This window comes from Dipodomys merriami, unplaced genomic scaffold, assembly GCF_024711535.1.
Source record: "Dipodomys merriami isolate MVZ:Mamm:240054 unplaced genomic scaffold, mDipMer1.0.p SCAF_1, whole genome shotgun sequence".
Taxonomy (NCBI): Eukaryota; Metazoa; Chordata; class Mammalia; order Rodentia; family Heteromyidae; genus Dipodomys; species Dipodomys merriami.
Window position 1 is genome coordinate 58,704,601 of NW_027202270.1, and position 22,037 is coordinate 58,726,637.

At 35.3% G+C, this 22,037-nt stretch overlaps 1 protein-coding gene across 6 annotated transcripts in view; it reads right to left on the reverse strand.

Moving 5' to 3' along the window:
• Kcnj3 (potassium inwardly rectifying channel subfamily J member 3) overlaps positions 1 to 22,037 on the reverse strand; it is a 155,244-nt gene that overhangs the window by 107,147 nt on the left and 26,060 nt on the right. Inside the window, exons 3-4 of one of the 6 annotated variants that reach the window (XM_070023082.1) lie at positions 6,510 to 6,563; positions 199 to 1,087 (exon numbers count right to left, since the gene is read on the reverse strand). The exons of the other annotated variants lie outside the window; for them this stretch is intronic. Coding sequence (XP_069879183.1) covers positions 6,511 to 6,563 — 53 coding nt within the window. The 3' untranslated portion in view covers positions 199 to 1,087; position 6,510. Of the gene's footprint in view, positions 1 to 198; positions 1,088 to 6,509; positions 6,564 to 22,037 lie in introns of those variants that run through there. 6 annotated transcript variants of the gene reach the window in all.

A 22,037-nucleotide genomic window follows, 5' to 3' on the forward strand; every position in this document is an offset into this window, starting at 1 on the left:
GTTTATCTGTTTCTTTGAATGTCTAGTGACTTGATTGGATGCAAGAAATGTTAAAATTTATTTTGTTTGATACTAGAAACTGTGTCTTTCATTGTTAGGTACTAAGTGTTCTGTATTGCTATAAATATTTATGAGGTTTGTTCTGAACATGATTAAGATACTTGGAAACATATTCAATTTTTCAAGGCTTGCTTTAACATGTTTATAAGTAAATCCAGAACAAATTTTAATCTAAAACTAATTTTGCACCAACCCTGACACATCTGGATGGATGGATAGATAGATAGATAGATAGATAGATAGATAGATAGATAGATAGATAGATAGAGTTCATCTCATGAATCATGAGAGCTTCCTTTTTGGCTCGTATGAACAAGAAACATACCCAGATGTGTGTGATTTCTAACTTTACTAATTTCAAATGTTTGGAGTGTGTGGATCTTTCTTTTGTCACTGGTACCTTTTTTATAGTCTTTGAGAGATCTCTATTGAGTTGAAGATTCTAAATTGTCATTTATCTCCAAGGTTTTACTCTGGCTATAGGTCTTTCCTCTCTAGTATTTTGCACTGTGAACTCATACCACTTTGATCTCTTAGCTCTTTGTCCTCCTTGACCCAGGGAAGCCCGAGGCCCCCACATGAATCCCATTCACTGCCTTATAACCTGGGAAAAAGTACAAACAGTAAACAGGGCAAGTCAAGGTCTCATCTTAAGTTCATGTAATCTGCCAGGAATTAGTATACTTTGTTTTCTAAGACCCAATAAAAAAAATTGGTGTTTAATGTATTTTGCCAGGGTTCCATATGGGGGAGCATACTTTGTGCCTGCTATTCTATCTCGGTTGGCATGGAAATTTGGAATTTTTCAATTTATATATAATTTAAGAGTGAGAGTCTGTTCTTTCTGCCCACACTCATTACTCTTTACAATTCTTATTGCTTCATTTAACATGCACAATATAAGCCCTAGGTGTTGGTAAATGGAACTAGAATAAATTACTCTAGGATAGAGCATAGAATAGTGTCAGGTCATTTTCTTTATTATTTTTAATTCATGACTCTTGACTCCTTTTCACTTCATTCCACCCTAAAACAAAACACAAGAATAATGTCAGGTAATGAATACAATCCTTTAAGGTCATGAATGTCCCTTAATTTTTCTAGAGGCCCAAGTACTCAGTACTAAAGAAAATCTGTAGCAACTGTTTCAATAATCATGTGACTTATTATATTTATGTAAGATAAGCTCAGAGGACACTATAAATTTTACTACCAAGAGGGAAAAGAGAAAAATGGAATAGAAATTAAATTATTGCCAGGCACTGGTGGCTCATGCCTATTTTCCTAGCTACTCAGGATGCTGAGATCAGAGGATCATGTTCCAAAGCCATCCCAGGCAGGAAAGTACATGAGACTCTTGTCTCCAATTAACCACAAAAATCCAGGAGTGGAGCTATGGCTCAAAGTTGTAGAACACTAGCCTTGAGCACAAAAGCTCAGGGACAGTATCCAGACCCTGAGATCAAGTCTCATGACTGGCACACAAAAAAAAAAAAAAAAGAAAAGAAAAAGAAAAGCAAGGAAGGAATGATGGATGGAAAGAATTAGATTTATTCAGAAGACATGTTACCAAAGCATAAAACAATAATTAATTTTACACGGTACTTACAACTTAAACTTTGGCTTTCCAATATACAAAAATTTAACCTAAAATGCAAATTTGAGCTTTTTTATAAATTTCAATGTTTAAAGTTGGAAGGTTGGAACTGTTTTTTTTTTAACTCAGGCCATATTTTGCTTAAAAAAACAGATAAGACTTGTTATTCAAACCCCAAATTCCTTAATTTTATCTATTTTCATGTTATAATTTTATTACAATATTTCATAATTTTATTTATGTCTTTCTTAAAAACTAGAGGGAATAAATGATAAAACAGTAACTCAATATGGCCATGTATGATAACATAAAAAGGTAAAAATAAAATTTCAGAATAATTGGTGTACCCTTACATATGCCTAGTTCTACTTTCAAACTGGACCAGCAGACTTTTGACTACTTGAATACACTGTGCACAAACACAAATAATTCAAGGAAATTTCATTAAATATTTTCATATCCTTAGTTTGAATATCTCCTTCAAAACTGATATTAAAATCTAATTGTCTCAGTAACAGTATAAAGAATTAGGACTGTAAGAGAAGATTAGGTCAGAGGGCTCTGTCTTCATGAATGGATTAATGTCCTTATCACATGAGTGGGTTAGTTTTCACAAAATAGAATTCCTTTTCTCACTGTCACCCTGGTGTGCTTAACCTTTCCCTTTGGATGTCCTTACTGAGTATTGTTGCCATTTTCTTGGACTTCTCTGTCTCCAAAATCATGAGCCAAATAAACTGTATTATTTATTAAGTACCTAATCTGTGGCATTCTGTTATCAAAGCAGAAATTGACTAAGATGTCAAATGAAAGCAAAATCTTGTAGGATCTTACTAAATCCAGTTTCCCTTCACGTTTAGAGGAAGATTAACACATAATTGAGTCAATCCATGCCCAATTATCCAAATTTGTTTTTGTTTTTTGTTTGGTTTGTTTTAAGATAACCTACATTATCAAGTGAACAGAGTAAAAAAGTCTTTCCCCTAACCTCACTGGAACAAGTAAAGATACATACAGCCATCACTTTTGTTACTGAAAATAAACATAACTTTTGGTTTTTGTTGAGGAACCTAGGCTTGAGGTGGAAAGAACCGAACAGTTTTCCTGTCTCTCTTTTCTGATTCATTTAATTTTGCTAGAGCTTCATACTTCAGTGTTCTGACTTGATGTTTAAAGTAACTTTCTGATACAAAACAATCCACATTACAACTTGGGAGTGGGGAGGGAGAAGTTGAGGAGGTAGGGAGAAAAGGGATGGTAGGGGTAAAAATGGAGGGGTAACAATGCTCAACAGGTAATGTACTCATTAGCTTACTCATGTAACTGTAACCCCTCTGTACAATATCTTTACAATAAAATATCTACATTAAAAAACAATCCACATACTCATAAGTGAAACTCATTTTTACTACTAAATGAGCTAGTCTAAATGAGACAAGGATGTCCTCTCTCCCATTTTTCTTCAATTTAGTATTACAATGCCTTTCTACAGCAATAAGACAAGATGCAAACATAAAGGGGATCCAAATAGAGAAAGATGAAGTAAAACTCTCCCTCTTTGCAGATGACATTATCTTGTATTTAAAGATTCCCATGGACTCCACTCCCAAATTACTCAAGCTGATTCAAAACTTTAGCAAAGTAGAAGGGTATAAAATTCACCCTCAAAAATCAATGGCTCTTCTGTATGCCAACAATGAGAAAAGCGCAGAGGAAATCAGGAAAGAAATTCATTCGTAACAGCCCCACAAAAAATAAAATACCTAGGAATTAACTTAACCAAATCAGTGAAAGACCTCTATGATGAAAACTTTAAAAACCTGAAAAAGGAAATCAAAACAGAACTTAGAAAGTGGTAAAACCTCCCATGCTCCTGGATTGGAAAGATCAACATCATGAAAATGACAATACTTCCCAAGGCTATCTACAAAGTCAGTGTGATACATATCAATATTCCGATCTCATTCTTCAAGGAAATAGAATAGGAAATCCAAAAATTCATATGGAACAATAAAAGACCCCGAATAGCAAAAATGATCTGTAACAGAAAGAACAGTGCTGGAGGAATATCAAGACCAAATTTCAAACTCTACTACAAAGCCATAGTAATCAAAACAGCTTGGGCTTGGCACAAGAATGGACCTCAGGACTAATGGAATAGAATTGAAAACACAGAAATGAGCCCACAGACCTATAGCCACCTAATCTTTGATAAGGGAGCTAAAAAATAGAATAGAAGAAAGATAGCCTCTTCAGTAAATAGTGCTGGCAAAATTGGTTAATCATTGTAGAAAACTAAAGCTAGATCTTTATATATTACCCTGCACCAGAATCAACTTCAAATGGCTCAAAGTCCTCAAAGTCAAAGCAGCTACCCTGAAAACATTACAGGATGGAATAGGAGAAACCTTAGGTCTCCTTAGCACAGGCCAAAATTTTCTTAATAGAGACCCAGAAACACAACAAATCAAAGGAAGGTTGGATAAATGGGATTGCATGAAGTTGCAGAACTTCTGCATTGCAAAAGACATAGCTAGCAAATCAATAGAAAGGCCACAGATTGAGAGAAGATCTTCACTAGCCATACAACGGACAAGGGTCTCAAATCTAAATTATACCTGGAACTCAGAAAATTAAAACCCCTGACAACAAATCCTCAAAGAAACAACTGCCCAATAAATAAGAGGGTTAAAGACTTAAAAGAAACTTCTCTGAAGCGGAAAGAAGGATGGCCAATAGAAATATGAAGAAATGCTCAGCCTCTCTAGCCATAAAAGAAACCCAAATTAAAACAACACTGAGATACCACCTCACCCCAGTGAGAATGGCTATAATCAAGAACTCTAACAACAACAGATGCTGGAGGGGAATGTGGCCAGAAGGGACCCCTACTGCATTGTTGGTGGGAGTGTAAACTTGTTCAACCACTTTGGAAAGTAGTATGGAGGTTCCTCAAAAGCCTCCACATAAGCTGGGCTTTGGTGGCTCATGCCTGTAATCCTAGCTACTCAGGAGGCTCAGCTCTGAGGATTGCGGTTCAAAGCCAGTCCGGGCAGGAAAGTCCATGGGACTCTTATCTCCAATAAACCCCTAGAAAACCAGAAGTGTAGCTGTGGCTCAAGCGGTAGAGCACCTGCCTTGAGCTGAAGAGCTGAAGGATAGCGCCAAAGCACAGAATTCAAGCCTTCAAGCCCCACGACTGCCCCCCCCCAAAAAAAACTCCCATAGAGCTCCCCTATGACACAGCAATCCCACTTTTGGGCATTTACCCAAATGATCACAAACAAGGTCATACCAAAGCTACCAGCACAACCATGTTTATTGCAGCATTATTTACCATAGTTAAGATATGGAACCAACCTAGATGCCCCTCAGTAGATGAATGGATCAAGAAAATGTTGTTTATATACACAATGGAATTCTATGTCTCAATTAGAAAGAATGACATTGCCCTATTTGTTAAGAAATGGAAAGATTTGGAAAAAATTATATTAAGTCAAGTAAGCCAGGCCCAAAGAAACGTAGGTCCCATGGTTTCCCTTATTTGCAATAACTAGTATATGCCTGAGACAAGCAGAAAAGGTCAGATAAGACGATGTTAGGGGAAATGAACCCCAAGATAAGGACACAAATGGTTTTGTCTTTTTGGCTATTGTTTCTAATGTATTTATAATGTTATTTTTGTTGTTGTTGCTTTGTATGTCCCTCCCCCATGGTAAAACTGCTGTTTTCACTGTATTTGATGTTGGTATAATTTATGGAGGGGAAGGGAAAAAAACAAATTATTTAAATAGGGATTCAGGTTGACTCATTGCAACAATGAGATGTACAAGACGCTATGTCGAAAACTGAACTTTACAACTTTGGGGTTGGGGGATGTAGTTGTGAAGATGAGAGGGCAGGGATGCAGGGATGGTAGGAGAAAAACAAAGGAGGAGGCAACAATGCTTGATAAGAAGTGGACTCATTACCTTGCTCATGTAATTATTACCCCCTCTGTATAGTATTTTCACAATAAAAAAAACATATTTTAAAAAATGATCCAGTCTTGTCTATAACCAAACGTGAATGGCAAATGCCATTTATTTGTCTGTCATTTAATTATTTATTATTTAGTAGATACATGTGGTCTAATCTCTTCCACTCTCCAAGTTCTCCATTACCCACTTTCCATCTACTATCTCTTAGGAATAAGGAAAGAGAAGAAAGAAGCAAAGGGAAAAGCACTGGTTGTCTAGTAATCTCAGTTGAAAAGTTTCAATCTTAAATTCAAGGCAAGAAGTTTTCATACAAGTGGGTATCACTGACTCAGCCTCCTTCTTCCATCCAAAAGAAGGCCTCAATGTAAAGCTGATTAAAATCGTCAAGATGATATACTTATTTCACATTTTTGTTAATGTTGACAGTCTTAAAATAGGAACTTTAAAAATATTTACATTTAAATGCTTACTTTCTTAGGTGAATACATTTTTTTCTCTTCAAGGAAAAGGGGAAACCAAGTTGATCACTTATTATCTATTAATTTTTTATTTCTCAAGGAAAAGAAAAATATTGAAAATAAATTCTTCAGTAGGTACTAATATATGCTTGTTTAATTTATGCTTCAAATTAATTTAAAGTAAGGAAAAACTAATAACTTGAAAATCATATTTAAATCAAATATGGTAAATAAATTTTTTGTGGTATAATAATTGGTTTTAGCCTGGCACTGGTGGCTCACATCTGTAATCCTAGCTACTCAGGAGGCTGAGATCTGAGGATCATGGTTCAAAGCCAGCCCAGGAAAGAAAGTCTGTGAGACTCATCTACAAAACCAGAAGTGGCGCTGTGGTTCAAACAGTAGGGCACTCACCTTAAGCTGAAGAGCTGAGGGATAGTGCCCAAGCCCAGAGTTCAAGACCCATGACTGTCAAAAAAAAAAAATGGTTTTAACACCCGAAATGAATTCAAACAGTTAGCATGTCTGGTTTTATCTCTAAATTTGTATGAAAGAAAGTAGAAAAAAAAAAGAAAGTAGATGTTGCAAAACAAAATGTATTTATACTAAAAGGTAAATTTTAAACATACTAAAATTGTAATGTGTTTGTTTTAATATTGTGTTACACAAGTCTGGTGTCAATAGTTCATGCTTATAATCCTAAGGATGTAGTAGGCTGAAATTGGAGGGTCATGGTTAAAAGCTAGGCCTGGCATGAAAGTCTCTGAGAGTCTTATGTCTAATTAACCACACACATACACACACAAACCAGAAGGGAATCTATGATTTTAAAAGCTCAAGGAGAGTATCCAGGTCCCAAGTTCAAGCCCCAATACCAATGACCTCCTCTTGAGAAAAAAAAAAAAAAACATTTAGCAAAATTGGGCTGTTTCGTAGAAAATTTACTCGACAGTTGATTGAATTTTCCAATTAGAAAATGAATCACTGGCCCAGCGCGGTGGCTCATGCCTGTAATCCTAGCTACTCAGGAGGCTGAGATCTGAGGACTGCGGTTCAAAGCCAGCCTGGGCAGGAAAGTCGGTGAGACTCTTATCTTCAATAAACCACTAGGAAACCAGAAGTGGAGCTGTGGCTCAAGCAGCAGAGTGCTCACCTTGAGCTGAAGAGCTGAGGGACAGCGCCCAGGGCCAGAGTTCAAGCCCCATGACCAACAAATGAATCACTGTAAAAAGCTGTATATGTTTTTGTATTTTCCATCCTTGATTAATCCCTCCTACTTTCAAGTAATTTGTAAATCATAGATGCTTTTGAATGACATTTTCCAGAGACCATTCCAAATATCCAGAGCTGCTCATGCCATCATGATGGGCAGTGAAGGAACAGACCCAAGCAAGGCAGAAATGAGCTAACAATGAGCAACTCGAAGGCCACATGACCTCTTATCCATGCAGCTCTAAGGCAAGTGCAGATATGTGGGAAAAAAAATTAAAGAAATGAACCTAAATAATATTTTGAATCTTATTCTAAAATATGTGAATTTTTTAAATGTTTCTAAAGAATTTATTGAAGCCTGGTACTGTCTTTCATCTTCTGAAACTCGACTTAGTCAGGGAACTATTAATGCCTTGAAAAAAGGTCAGGAGTGAAAAGCCAAACTGTCCACAAATGTTTCTCTAGGAAGTAATGACAATTAGTATTGCAACAAAATTGCCTTGCAATGAGCAGAACATATAGAAAGACAAAGAATGCAGAACCAAATGTTTAAAATTGAAGTAATGACAATTAGTATTGCAACAAAATTGCTTTGCAATGAGAAGAACATATAGAAAGACAAATACATTTAAGAATGCAGAACCAATGTTTAAAACTGATCTTTTACTAAACTGCACTTTATACAGTGAGCTTCATGAGAGGGAAAATCACATACCAGTTCTTTTTAGCTTAATAGAACATTTTAATTTTGTTTTTACTTATGTCATGCATAAGTCAACACTGGGACATATAAATGACATGTTATTCTCAGATTAGTTCTCCCTCTACAGATATGGGAAAATAATATTGAACTCCTGGGAAAGTTGTGAGTAAAAAAATGTACTTTCTTAAGAGTTCAGTCTCTTTCTTTTTTTATAAATTTACTTTATTGTTATTATAGAGGTAATATACAGACAGGCTACATTTACATGAGCCAGGTAATGAGTATATTTCCTTTCATACAGCGTCATCTGTTCCCTCCTTCTCTCCCAATCCCTTCTTCCCCTTTTCCACCCACAAGCTAAATAGTTAACTTCCATCAATGTTCAGTCGGCTCTATTGCTGCATCTTTTCACCTTTTTTCCCTCAAGTTCTGTGCCCTTTCCCCACCCACCAGAAGATGTACCCAGGAATAAACACTTTATAAGGCAAAGAAGACAGAATTATCAAAAACTAAAAACTAGAAAAGAAAAAAATATATTTTGTATCCATAACTTGGAGTTCATTTCAATACAAATACTACTTTATATAAATATGAAGACGTTCTTAGGCTTTGTGCTTTTGTGATTCTCACCCTCTTTTGGTCTCACTGTATGTGAGTATCTAGAATCCTGTATAATTTTTCATCTCCCAGTGCATTTTAGATATAACTTCTACATATCATAGAAAACATGTGCCATTTGTCTCTCTAATCTTGGTTTACTTCACTTAACATAATTTGTTCTAGTGTCATCCATTTCCTTGCATGTGACATGATTTTGTTCTTTTAATGGCTGTGTAAAATTCCACTGTATACAGGTACTACATTTTTTTTTGATCCACTCATCTATTGTGGAGCATCTGGACTGTTTCCATATCTTGGCTCTGGTGAATAGTGCTGCAATGAACATGGATGTGCAGGTGTCCTTATCATACCCTGGCTCATGATGCTCAGGGGAGATGCCAAGAAGTAGGAGGGCTGGGAAATTCTATGTTTAGTTTTTTGAAGACCCACCAGACAACTGTCCAGAATGGTTGTACTAGTTTCATTCCCTTTCGGACTCATAATAATCAATACAATGCTGCTTTTCTACTATAATTCTTGAGAGAGCCATATGATGACACTTTACTATACAGACATCCACCAAAACCAGCTTATTCAGTGGGAAAAATAGTATTTCCATTAGAATGGTTTGAATCAGGAATATACTCAGCAGAAAAACAAAAAAAGGGGCTGGGAAATTAAATCATTTCATTTGAAAACTTACTGGACAAAACCTTTCTTTTGTTTGTTTCTAAAGCAACATCTATTCAAATCTCACATATTTAACAAGATTTTTCATATGGCAACAAAAATAGGACATTATGTAAATGCCATCATGATTTTGATAAGCAAAAAGCATGAAAAGCAAATACATTACAATTAATACCTAAAGAAGTTATCTGGCTTATCTCACAACAACTCAAATCTATATTTAAAACCTGTGCTTTTGGAATAAAATCTTCTGTGAATTTACTGGATACATTTTGTTATTCAGGATGCAGGTAGATTAGAAAATAGTACAAAGAAAGGCAACTGAAGCTAGTAATTTTAAACATAAAATTGTCAATGTACTTTAAGCTTTTAAAACTGTAGAAATTTTGTTAACTCTAAAGATCCTGTCAGAGTTTTCTTTTTTTTTTTTTTTTTTTGGTAGGTTGTGGGCATGAACTCAGCCTGGGCACTGTCCCTCAGCTCTTCAGCTCAATGTTAGCACTCTACCACTTGAGCCACAGTGCCACTTCCGGCTTTTTCTGCTTATGTGGTGCTGAGGAATCGAACCCAGGGCCTCATGCATGCAAGACAAGCACTCTACCACTGAGCCACCTTCCCAGCCCTAAGATCCTCTCAGAGTTTTCTATGTGAGCTGACAACCTCATTTCTTATTTTGTGCCCCATGAGAATAGCAAATGCAATTCCCTAACTAGACACACTATAGATGCCTGTAGGACTTCTATTTATAGGCTATACTTGCAGTGAATTTAAACAACATCTGGACAAACTATACTAATTGCAATCTGTCTAGGCAGTTACTGAAACCTCTTTCAAACTCTTTGTATTCTAAGTTTTTATATGACTTGAATTTAAGTGAATTACATTCCTATTTCTTTGTAAAAAAAATCTAATGTACTTTTTAAGAATGATCTTTTGGTAGTTTATAATTTCAACGCTTCTTCATCAATATTACTTCTTCCTTGATTCTCTACCATCTTTCCCAACCCCATCCATACCCTCAAGTTACTGTGGTTCCATTTTCCAAACTTTATAAATGTGATTTCAGTTTTTGGTAGGCTTCCTCCTTCTGCTTCAACTAGGGAAAAATGTAGATTATCAAAAGGAATGTCATAAAATATATTATAGATTATATTATAGATTATATAGTGATCTATCCTAGAAATTTACTGGGAGGACTTTATAATATATGTTTTTTCATGCTAGCTTTGGGGCTTGAACTGAAGGCTTGGGAGCTGTGTCTGAGCTGTTTTGCTTAAGGCTAGCACTCTACCAATTAAGCCACAGCTCCACTTCCAGCTTTTGGGTAAATAATTGGGGATAAGGGTCTTATGGCCTTTCCCACATAGACTGGCTTCAAACTTCAATACTTAGATCTCAGCCTCTTGAGTAGCTAGAATTACAGGTGGGAATCTAGTGTTGGGATGGAATGACACTTTTAATCTAGGATAAGATTTAAATTAGGTAGAGATAAAAATGCATTATATAAATGTGCATTAACAAAATTTGAGATTCCTCAAATATTGCACATGTGCTTTAGTGGTAATTAAATATGTAAAATTCATAGAGTGGTCAAAAATGCGTGACTATATTCTTAATTATTCTTTACTTATGCCTTAGCCTTCATACTAAGAAGCAATTAAGCAACTATCGAGTCACTTAATATTCTAATACTCTTCCAAAACAAAGTTTTCCTAAATATAAACTTTTCCATTTCATTATATTTATTTATTAATTTATTTCTGTTACTGTTTATTTGCTTTGGAAGTATTGAAGTTTTATTTATTTTTATTGTAAAGATGACATATAAAGGGTTATAGTTTCATAAGTAAGGAAATGAGTACAATTCTTGTCAAACATTGCTACTCCCTCTCTCATTTTCTACTATCCCTCCTCTCAACTCTTCCCCAACCCCAAGTTGTAAAGTTCATTTCCAACATAGTATCTTGTGAGTATCATTGTTGTATTTGCTCATCTTTTGTCTTTTGTCCTACCATGTCTGTGATTTCCCTTCCCATCCCCAAATCAGATAAATTTATGTAAATACAAAATGTATCAACATCAAAAGCAGTGATAACAGGGAGTAAACCAAAGGAAAATTTTTTTAAATGAAAGAAAAAGAAATAATCATCTTGTTTTCATATCTTGTAGTTCATTCATTTTGATTAGCTTCATTTTGTAAGGTTGTATGTACATAGCTCTTGAGCTATTGTGACCCTCTGCTAGGACTATTCTAGACATATACTAATTATTACATATGAGGGAAACCAGGCAGCCTATGTTGGGTTTACTTCACTTAATATGATTTTCCAAGTTTCCTTTTCCTTATGAATGGGACAATGTCATTCGTTATGATGGAAGCATAGAATTCCATTGCATTTATAAATCACATTTTCTTGAACCATTCATCCACTGACGGCATTATTTTAAACTTTTAAATTACTAAACTGGAGAAATTTCATATAAAATGGTACTATTTATTATGTTGATTTGGCTTAACTTTTAAAACAGTTGAGCAAAGATTTTGGGTTTTTTTTCTGAAATTATTCATTTCTACTTATCATTATTTATCACTAAGAGATGAGAAATTTTATATAGTCCAAGACAATATGGACAGGTAAAAACAATCAATTCCTTAAACTGCTCCAGTTGGAACTAGAGGTATGAGGAGGTATTTTTGTTGTTGTTTTTATTTGTTTTTGTCAGTAGTGGGGCTTGAACTCTGGGTCCGGGCACTGTCCCTCAGCTCTTCAGCTCAAAGGTGTACCACTTGAGCTGCAGTGCCACTTCCGGCTTTTTCTGCTTATGTGGTGCTGAGGAATCGAACCCAGGGCCTCATGCATGCAAAGGAAGCACCTCACCACTGAGTCACCTTCCCAGCCCCAGAAGCAGGTACTTTTGTCCAGTGTAATGCTCTTGTCAGAACAGAGTAGCAAAACCTCTCTAGAAGAAAGCACTGCTGGCCTTTCTGCCTGTGCCATTTTTATGCTTCCAACTCTGCTTTTAACCTTGAAAGAGTAGCAGCATTGATGACACAAAGGGGGGGGGGGAATGTTAAAGAAGCAAAGGATCACAAAGGTTCAACCATTATGTGCATGTGGACATACAAAATTATGTTTATCAACAAATTCCAAGAAATAGAAGCAAGAGTTTTTGGTTATTTTGTTTTTGACCTGTTTTCTTCTCTGTTGCTGTTTTGTTGTTGTTCTTCTTTTTTGTCCTGTACCTTTTGTCTTGTACATAAGTTTATCTGAGGGAGAGTTCATGAGGAGCACAGAATTAGTGGGACAAAGACTAAACAAATGCAGCAGTGGTACTAGACACTAGGTTGAAAATAAACTATGCAACTTGTGGTGGGGATGGAGGGAAAAACTGGGAGAGAGTGAGGGAAGAGGTGACATTGTACTCATTACCTGACTTATGTTAACTATAGTCCCTCTGTACATCACCTTTACAATGACAATTTTTAAAAAACAATGGGAAGACAAGAGTCTGGTTCTTTGATGACATCTTTGCACATCAGAACTAGCTTGGATGACTTAGCTTATTACAAATGAAAAAATAAACTAAGCTACAGTTGGTTAGACTTTACTACTATCTCAACTAAACACATTCCTAATTTATAAAGCCTTACTTAGCCAGAAGTGTTGTAAAATATGAAGTCAATAGAGTGGTGACACAGATCAATATGCATTGTACACATAAACTACCTTGTTAAATGTCAAAAAATTAATACCTAACTTAAAATTAAGATAAGTAGGGAAAGGGGTGGGATGGGAGGGATAGGTCAGAAAAAAAGGGGTGCCATAGATCAAAATGCACTGCATTTATAAACTGCTTGGGTGAATGGCAGCTTTGTACAAGTACTTAAAGATGATAAAAATATTTTAAAGAGTATTTCAAACTTTCTAATGAAAAGTTATTTGGATGGAAAGTAATTCGTTGACATTTGATAAATTACAGATTCTGTGTTACATTAGATTTGTGGCCTTGTAATTCTCAGTCTTTGGCTCTTATTGGTGATACATTTATGACAATTATTGTCAGACAGTATAAACCAATATAGTATTTTATCAGTGATTATTATATAGAATGATTACCTTACTGAAAAAAGTAAAATATAAAGAGAAGGACAGAGTTCAATTAGGATTGAACCCTATAGTTACTGATAGAAGAAATCCTAAAAGTGATGTTGTGAACACTGAATATTATATTCAAGGTCATTGTCCAGTTAAAATAAAGTTAATTAAATATCCCTTATCTAATCAACTAAAGACTGCTACCCTATTTTTTAGCACCTTATGATATTTTATTTCATTAAAATTAAATGCTAGGTGAAATTCTTCTAAGATGGTCTGGTTGGCAAAGACAATTATTAACGTATAAATGGTGAATCTAATTCCCTCAATATAGAATAAGTCAATACAATGTTGAATTTATTCTAATCATGCAAAACATGTACTTTTCAATTAAAACTGTGCTGAAATGGAAGTATACTCCATCTCTGGAACTCGTTAATGAAATTCTACTGTAAATTTATGCTAATTTTGCACAATATCCATCCTTGAAAAGTTCACAGAAGTAGTGTTTAAAAATTAGTGTACATTACAGATGTTAATATTATTAGTCTTCCAAAATAAGTTCAACAAAATCTTATAATATTAAAGATTTTTTATTTAACAATAACAGCTATTGATATTTAGGTGTGCCTCTTAAGTAGTAATATGCTAAGCATCCTATACAACCTTATTTGAGTGTTGTTCATTGCATTCTCCCCTATTACTCAAAGATAAATTTAGACAAGTATAATTTCAACTTTCATTTAACATATGAATATATCAAACCAAAGGGAAGTAAATCAACTAATCCAGAATCAGGCAAATAGTATATGTCCCAAGGAAACAAAAACAGGTAATTTCACTTCAACATCTATGCTTAGGATCAATTTGTATGGCAATTTTATCAATACAGTTCAACTTATTCTACCATCTGACATATTTTAAATATCAACAAGGTGAAATATCATTTAACAATTCTACAGGAAATTCATAATTCAAACAACTGTGTCAATTCTGAATTTTAGTAAGAGTGAAAGATTTGTTTCAAGGTTTCTATGAGCCAAACACATAATTTCCCATGTTATATATAAATTGAAAAGAGGCTAATTTTAACCATAAAAGCTTGGAGAACATAATTTTTTAAAGATAGGTCTTTTTCAAACTGGCCCTTTCTATGATGATCTATCATCAGAGAAAACATCACACACACACACACAAATCTTTAAAGATATACAACAGTTAAAAGACTACTTCTTCCAAAAGCAATGCCAAGAGTGCATACCAATAGTTTACTGGTTGTAATTCCCCTGTCATTGAAAAAAAATAGTTAACAATGAATGATCAAGAATGTACACTTGTTAAAAATATATTCAGTATGACACAAATAACAAATTGGACATCACCAATAAATGAAAGAGTTTGGTAAATAGAACTAGGAAATAATGACCTAAATATTCAGAGAGTGACATAAAATAATATTTAAATCATTTCCTTCATCAACAAAATTATGTTTTTAATAATGACTCTTAATGATTTCATAAAATATTAATTTCTCTTTGCTTTACCTAAAACCAGGACATTCACTTCTGCTCATATATTATATTAAATAGATTTTTTATTTCAGATTAATATTTGACTAATTAAAGATCATACGGTCACTTAAGGGCAGCACTGGATTGGAATCCAACATTCTTTTTTGGGGGGGGGGGTCCAGTCGTGAGGCTTGAACTCTGGGCCTGGACGCTGTCCCTCAGCTCTTCAGCTCAAGGCTAGAGCTCTACCATTGAGCCACAGCACCACTTCCGGCTTTTTTCTTTTTGCTTATGTGGTGCTGAGGAATGGAACCCAGGGCCTCAGGCATGCAAGGCCAAGTGCTCTACCACTGAGCCACCTTCCCAGCCCCATGGAATCCAACATTCTATCTACCACAGTAGCTGGCCTTACAGGAATAACGACATCTATAAAAGTTATTTTTGTTGGGTGTGGGGGATGGATCAGAGTTTGAACCCAGAGCCTTCTCCTTGGTCAGCTTAATTGTTCCACTAACATTGTACTACTTGAACTTCCTCTAGCCTGACATTTACTGGTTGTTTTGGAGATGAAGTCTCAGAGACTTTTGTTCCCAGGCTTTAATCTACCATCCTACAGATTTCAGTCCTGAGTAGCTAGGATTACAAGCATGAGTCTTTGGTGTATGCTAAAAAACCTAAGCAAACTTTTCATGTGGAAATCTACTACCTCCACCTATGATCTTCTGTAAAGTTTTGAATAAAGATAATGTATGATATTTCCATAGATTCAAATTTCATAACCTAAAATGATTTTCAGGTTATTAGCAGAACTTTCTAGAATACTCCAAGTACTCCAAGGGAGTTAATAATGGGAAGCTAAGAGTATCGTCAAGAACTAATGATATAAATTTCACACGCTATTTTGTTAAATATTTATAAGGAAAAATTACTGGAGGTAGAACTCTGAAAGCCATGGATTGCAGCATGTGGAAGCAGGAGAGAAAAATATAGTATGGACAAAGCAATCCCAATTCATCTACCTTGAGAATGTTTTCCAATCCAGGACCTCAATACTGCAATGGATGTTCTATATCTCATCTGCATTCTCAGGATAACTCTACAAGTTATGAATAGACAAGTAGTGTTACTACTACCTTCCAAATAAAGTGAAAATAGTAACTTTCAAAAGTATAGGTCCTTCCTCAAACATCCTGGTAGTGGGTAGGGTAATGAAAGATATAAATAGTAGAAGAGAGCAGATCTCTAAAAGCTAATTCTGTGAGGAAAAATCAGAGGATAAACATCTATTATCTGATTAGAAGATGATAAGAAAAATTGTGAGTTAAAAAATGAAAATCTATATATTAATAAAAGGATGTTTTGTGATGATGGCTCACACTTATAATCCTAGCTACTCTAGAGGCTGAGATCTGAGAATTGCAGTTCAAAGCCAGCCCCGGCAGAAAAGTCTGTGAGACACTTACCTCGCATTAACCAACAAAACTGCAGAAATAGAGCTGTGGCTCAAGTGGTAGAGTACTAGCCTTGAGCAATAAATACTTAGGGACAGTGCCCACGTTCTGAATACATACCCCAGAAATCATACGAGTGTGCACGCGTGTGCGCACACACACACACACACACACACACACACACACACACACACACACACACACACACACAAAACTTGTAGTTGATATTGGACTGATATAGTTAAATTTTGGAAATTTTTCAAGTGTCGAAGATTACTTTGGAATATGCACCATTTTGTAGCAGATTTTCCTAGGGAAATAATTAAAATCCAGATGAATGTGGCTTATACCTACCTGTATCCAAGCTACTCAGGAATCTGAGACATGGAGGATTACAGCTTAAAGCCAGCCAGGGAGAAATGTCCCTGTCTCCATCTAATATTAATCAGCAGAAGGACTGGACTAAAGACCTAGCTCAAGCAGTACAGACCCAGCTATGATCAAGAACCTGAGTCTTTGAATTTAAACCCCAGCACCAGCTCACACACACACACACACACACACACACACACACACACACACACACACACACACACACACACAGATGAGTCATTGAAAAACTCTTTACAGTAAAATAACATTTCTTCACATTTCTTCATAGATCAAGTCTTCGAGGATATAAGTGTACATCAACAATCAGATGAAATGTAACATTTTTCCATATATGTGTGAGTGCATAATTAAACTAAAATGTTACATGCATAATGTAACAGTAAGAGAGAGCTCACTTTCCCACTGCATCTGATATTATTCATTCAGCCAGGTAAATAGTTATTTTCAAATTAAAATAGCATTACTCTGGAGCATGGCAGTATAAATGCTAAAAGGCAATAAGCCATTTATTCCAGGAAATGAGATGTGTTGGAGAAGCCTTCTTCAAACAGGCTATGTTCTGTTCTATTTTATTTTATTTTATTTTATTGGTGCTGGCCCTGGGGCTTGAATGGGTTCTGGGTACTGTTTCTGGGCTTCTTTGCTCAAGGCTAGTGCTCTACCACTTGAGCCACAACACTACTTTTAGCTTTTTTTTTTTTTTTTTGGTGGTTAATTGGAGTATCATGGTCTATAATGGCTGATTTGAACTGCAGTCTTCACACTCCAGCCTCCTTATTAGCTAAGATTAAAGGCATGAGACTCTAGTGCCTACCTGTTCTTTCTTCATGCTAGAATAAAATCTAATGCATGAATGAAATCTTGGCAAAACAGTCTGATTTTGATTACAAACCAAAAGAAAACTTCTGATATAAGAAAAACTGAATCATCAATATTATTTTTCTCCTAAATCAATTGGAAATGTATTTTGTTTAAAAAATTGTCTACAAATATGAATGTACATATAACATTTAACTGTAGACAATACTTTTCTGAACTTCTTATCTTACAGTAGAGATAAAATAGTACTGATAATAGCCATACTATAATGATAACAATAAAAGAACTGGCTTAATTTTGTATTACTTATCAGAAACCTAGAATATATACCCACATACCCCCTTACACACACACACACACACACACACACACACACACACACACAATTTTTGTGATCTCAGATGCTCCTGATATCTTTCTAATTGGAAACTGTCAAAATCATACTATTCTACATAACTATAAAACTTGTAATTTTAACTTTTATACAAAATATCTATCTAAATTTTAAATGAAATAGATAGCCACTTTCTAAGATTTTGTTTCTTCAGTTTTCTTCCTTAAAATATTATGAAAAACAAATTGCATGTACACTTCAAAAGTGCAAACTAGTATGTAATTTTAAATCATATGTAACTGAGAATATATAAGTAGTTTCATAGACATCTTCTGCAAAGTTTTTCAAAATTTGACAAATCTATTTTCATATTACTATATATAGAGTGGACCTTTAAAACAGACATTTTATGACAAACTCATTCTATGCTTTTAAAGACTTTCAAAAAGAAACATTTGCAATATTTTTGTTATCACCATAGTTTAGAACAGTTTGTTTTTACGAAGGCACTGAGCTTGTCTCATCTAACTTATAAAAGTTATCTATCACATAGAAGACACTTTTCAAAAGGCTTAGTGAATTCAAACTATGGCAAAAGGAAAGTAAAATATAGTGAAATTAGAAATACTAGGTATAAGTACTATTGCTATCTACGTTCACTTTATTTTCCAGAGAATGGATAGCAAGCTAATCCTTGAATTCTTCTGCTTAGAAACCTGTGTTTTTCCCAGAGCTTGAAGCTCAGCACTCCAGCCTACACATGACGTTCTCCCAGAATCTTTCTAGTCTTACCTTCTAGCTTTATTCCACTCCATGCCTTCATTCCAGTCCAATTCAAATTTTAGAGCCTCTTCTACTGGTATAGTCAGTCCTCACCTACTCACCTGCCTATGCCTGTAAGACTCATTTTTAAAAATATATATTATTATTATCTTTAAATATCTGTACAAAGGAGTTGCTATTCACCAAAGTGTTTTATGACTATGACACATCTTGATCAATATTCTCACCTACCCTACCCAACCTATCCCTTCCTTTACTTATCTTAATTTTAGGTTATGTATTGAGCTTTCTGCCATTGAACAAAGTAGTTTATGTGTACAATGCATCTTCATCCATGTCATTATTTCAACATCTTCACCCCCTTCCATCCACCTCATCTCTTATATTTCTAAATTTTGTGGTATTTACAATGAATTTTTGCCTGCAATCCCTCTTTCATTATTTTACCCTATTTTCCTTGGCACACGCAATCGGCACAAGAATAGGGCTGAGGACCCATGGAACCAAAGATACAGAAATGAACTCACAGACATGTAGCCATCTAATATTTAATAAGGGAGCCAAAAACACAGGTTGGAAGAAAGACAACCTCTTCAACAAATCATGTTATCTACAGGCAGAAAACTGAAACTTGACCCTTATATATCACCTTTACCAGACTCAATTAAAAATAGATCAAAGACTTCAATGTAAAGCCATAAACCATGAAACTATTAAAGGAAAGGGTAAAGGAAACATTAGGCTCAATGAAAAACTGGAAAAATGCAACTGCATCAGATTTACAAGTCTCTGCCTGGCAAAGGACATAACTAACAAACTAAATAGCAAACCCACAGAATGGGAGAAGATTTTTAGGGCCTAATATCCAAAATATAATTAAAGCTCAAAAAATTAAATCCCCAAAACCCTCAAAGACACAACAGCCTAATTAATAAATGGGCTAATGACTTATAGAGAGACTTCTCAAAAGAAGAAATAATAGTGGCCAATAGATTTATAAAGAAATGTTCAATATCTCTGGTCATAAAGGAAATGAAAATCAAAACAACATTGAGATTCCACCTCACCCCAGTTAGAATGGCCGATATCAAGAAAACGAACAACAACAAATGCTGGCATGAATGCCTCCTTATCTTAATGTCTTGTCCATTTTCAGGCATCAAACTTCAAAGGGCAACATGTAAGGTTAAATAATAGGAGTTATCAACAAGTTATCTGCTGCAGTCTCTTAGCTACAAGTGGATGCTTAGGGCTTCTACTAGCTGCCAGTTTACAATCTCCCTTCTGAATGATTACCACAGAACTCTACCTGCCCTACAAACTTCTAGTTTCATCTGATTTAATATTTTCTACAATGTCAGCCAGAGTGACTTTTTCCCTAAATCCCTATTTTAATCATGTTTAGTTTCCTGTGTAAAGGATATCTGCACTCCATTACCTGTTACAACTGTGAATAGGTAAAGTTTGTATTTTCCATTCCTAATTTGCTATGTTCCTCTATAGCTCTTTCCCTAACTTCCAGTCTACTTTTAGCATATAAATATAACTCAGTAACAATCACAGCAAGTCTTCCAACATCTGTCATCCTTCCCATGACCTTTCTACCCTTTTTTGCCTGGAAAACTCCCGTTGACTTTCTCCAAGTCTAGTCTGTGCCCCCTTCCATCCCCAATAATAAGGTACCTTTCTCACTCCGCAATGCTCATAACTGCCTATAGATATGAGTGCTTTGCATTGCACATCAAGTTATGAGTTCTGCTAGCTGGTGCTCTAGGCACTTATTACCCTCCACTGAATATCTAGCATGGCATGGAGCTTGATATCTAGAGGCTGTCCAATAAATAGCTTTTAAAAATGTGGATGTTGCCAGGCATTGATGGCTCAACTTGTAATCCTAACTACTCAGGAGACTGAGATTTGAGAATCATGGTTGAAAGCTAGCCCTGTATGTGAGACTCTTTTTGTTGTTGTTGTTGTTTAATTTTATTTTATTGTAAAGATGTTGTACAGAGGGGTTACAGTTACATGAGTAAGGCAATGAGTACATTTCTTGTTGGGGATTTTTATCCCCCTCCTTTGTTGTTCTTCCACTATCCCTTCCCTCCCCCGTCTCCCCCACTTATCTCCAATTAACCACCTAAAAACCAGAAGTGGAGCCTTGGCTCAAAGCGGCAGAGCTAACTTTGACCAAAAAAGCTCAGGGACAGTGCCCAGGCCCTGAGTTCAAGTCCCATGACCAAGAAAAAAAACAAAAACACAGATGAATATGGATGTCTCAATGCCAAAACTTCAACTTGGAGTATATTTGCCTACAAAAGAGGGCTTTCTAATTTTATTTGTAATCAAGTCTATCTTTCAGTTATAACCTGTTGACTTGTCTTATCCTTTACTCAGCTTGGTAACCACTTGATCTGATGAAAACTTTTTTTTTAAATGGTGCTGTCCCTGGAGCTTGAACTGAAGATCTACATGCTATCTGCTTTTTTGCTGAAAGCCAACACTACCACTACCACAGCTCTACTTCTGGCTTTTGTGGAAGTTAATTAAGGTAAAAGTCTCATGGGCTTTTTTGTCTTGTCAAACCACAAACCTCAGCTCTCAGCTTCATAAGTAGCTAGCATGATAGGCATGATCCACTGGTGCCCAGCTATGGTCAAAACTTTTACCCCAGACATGATAAGATCATTGACAACTCATAATAAAACATGCTTTCTATGTCAACAAACTTATTTTAAAGTAGAGAATCACAAATGCATTTAAATAAATGAGACATTGTCTGTAGTAAGGAAGTGGGAGCAAGGTGCCAAGCACCTCTGAGCTTTCCCACCACTGAGTTCTGAGAAGAAAAATAAAGCTATTCCCTCATCAAATCATAATTTCCATTTCTATAAAATGGAAAGTTTCAATAAGATTAGGACTAAGGTGCATTTTATCTTTAGAATTCTATCATTCCAATTCTATTTAATTATGTGACGGCTAAATTTTTTTAATTTAATTTTTTTTTTCTTGTTCCTGGTTCCAGTGGCATACATTATAAAAAGAGAAAAATATGCTTTTTTTTTGTTTTTTGGTAGGTCGTGGGGCCTGAACTCTGGGCCTGGGCGCTGTCCCTCAGCTCTTCAGCTCAAGGCTAGCGCTCTACCACTTGAGCCACAGTGCTTCTGGCACTACATTTTACAAAATAAGTATATATATATATATATATATATATATATATATATACATATATATATATATATAAGTCAGAGAAGACATCACATTGGGAAGATATAACTAAAGGATCAATTTAGATAACTTACAGTGTTTTCACTGGTGTCTGGGCTGCTGGTAAAGAGGAATTACAAATGAG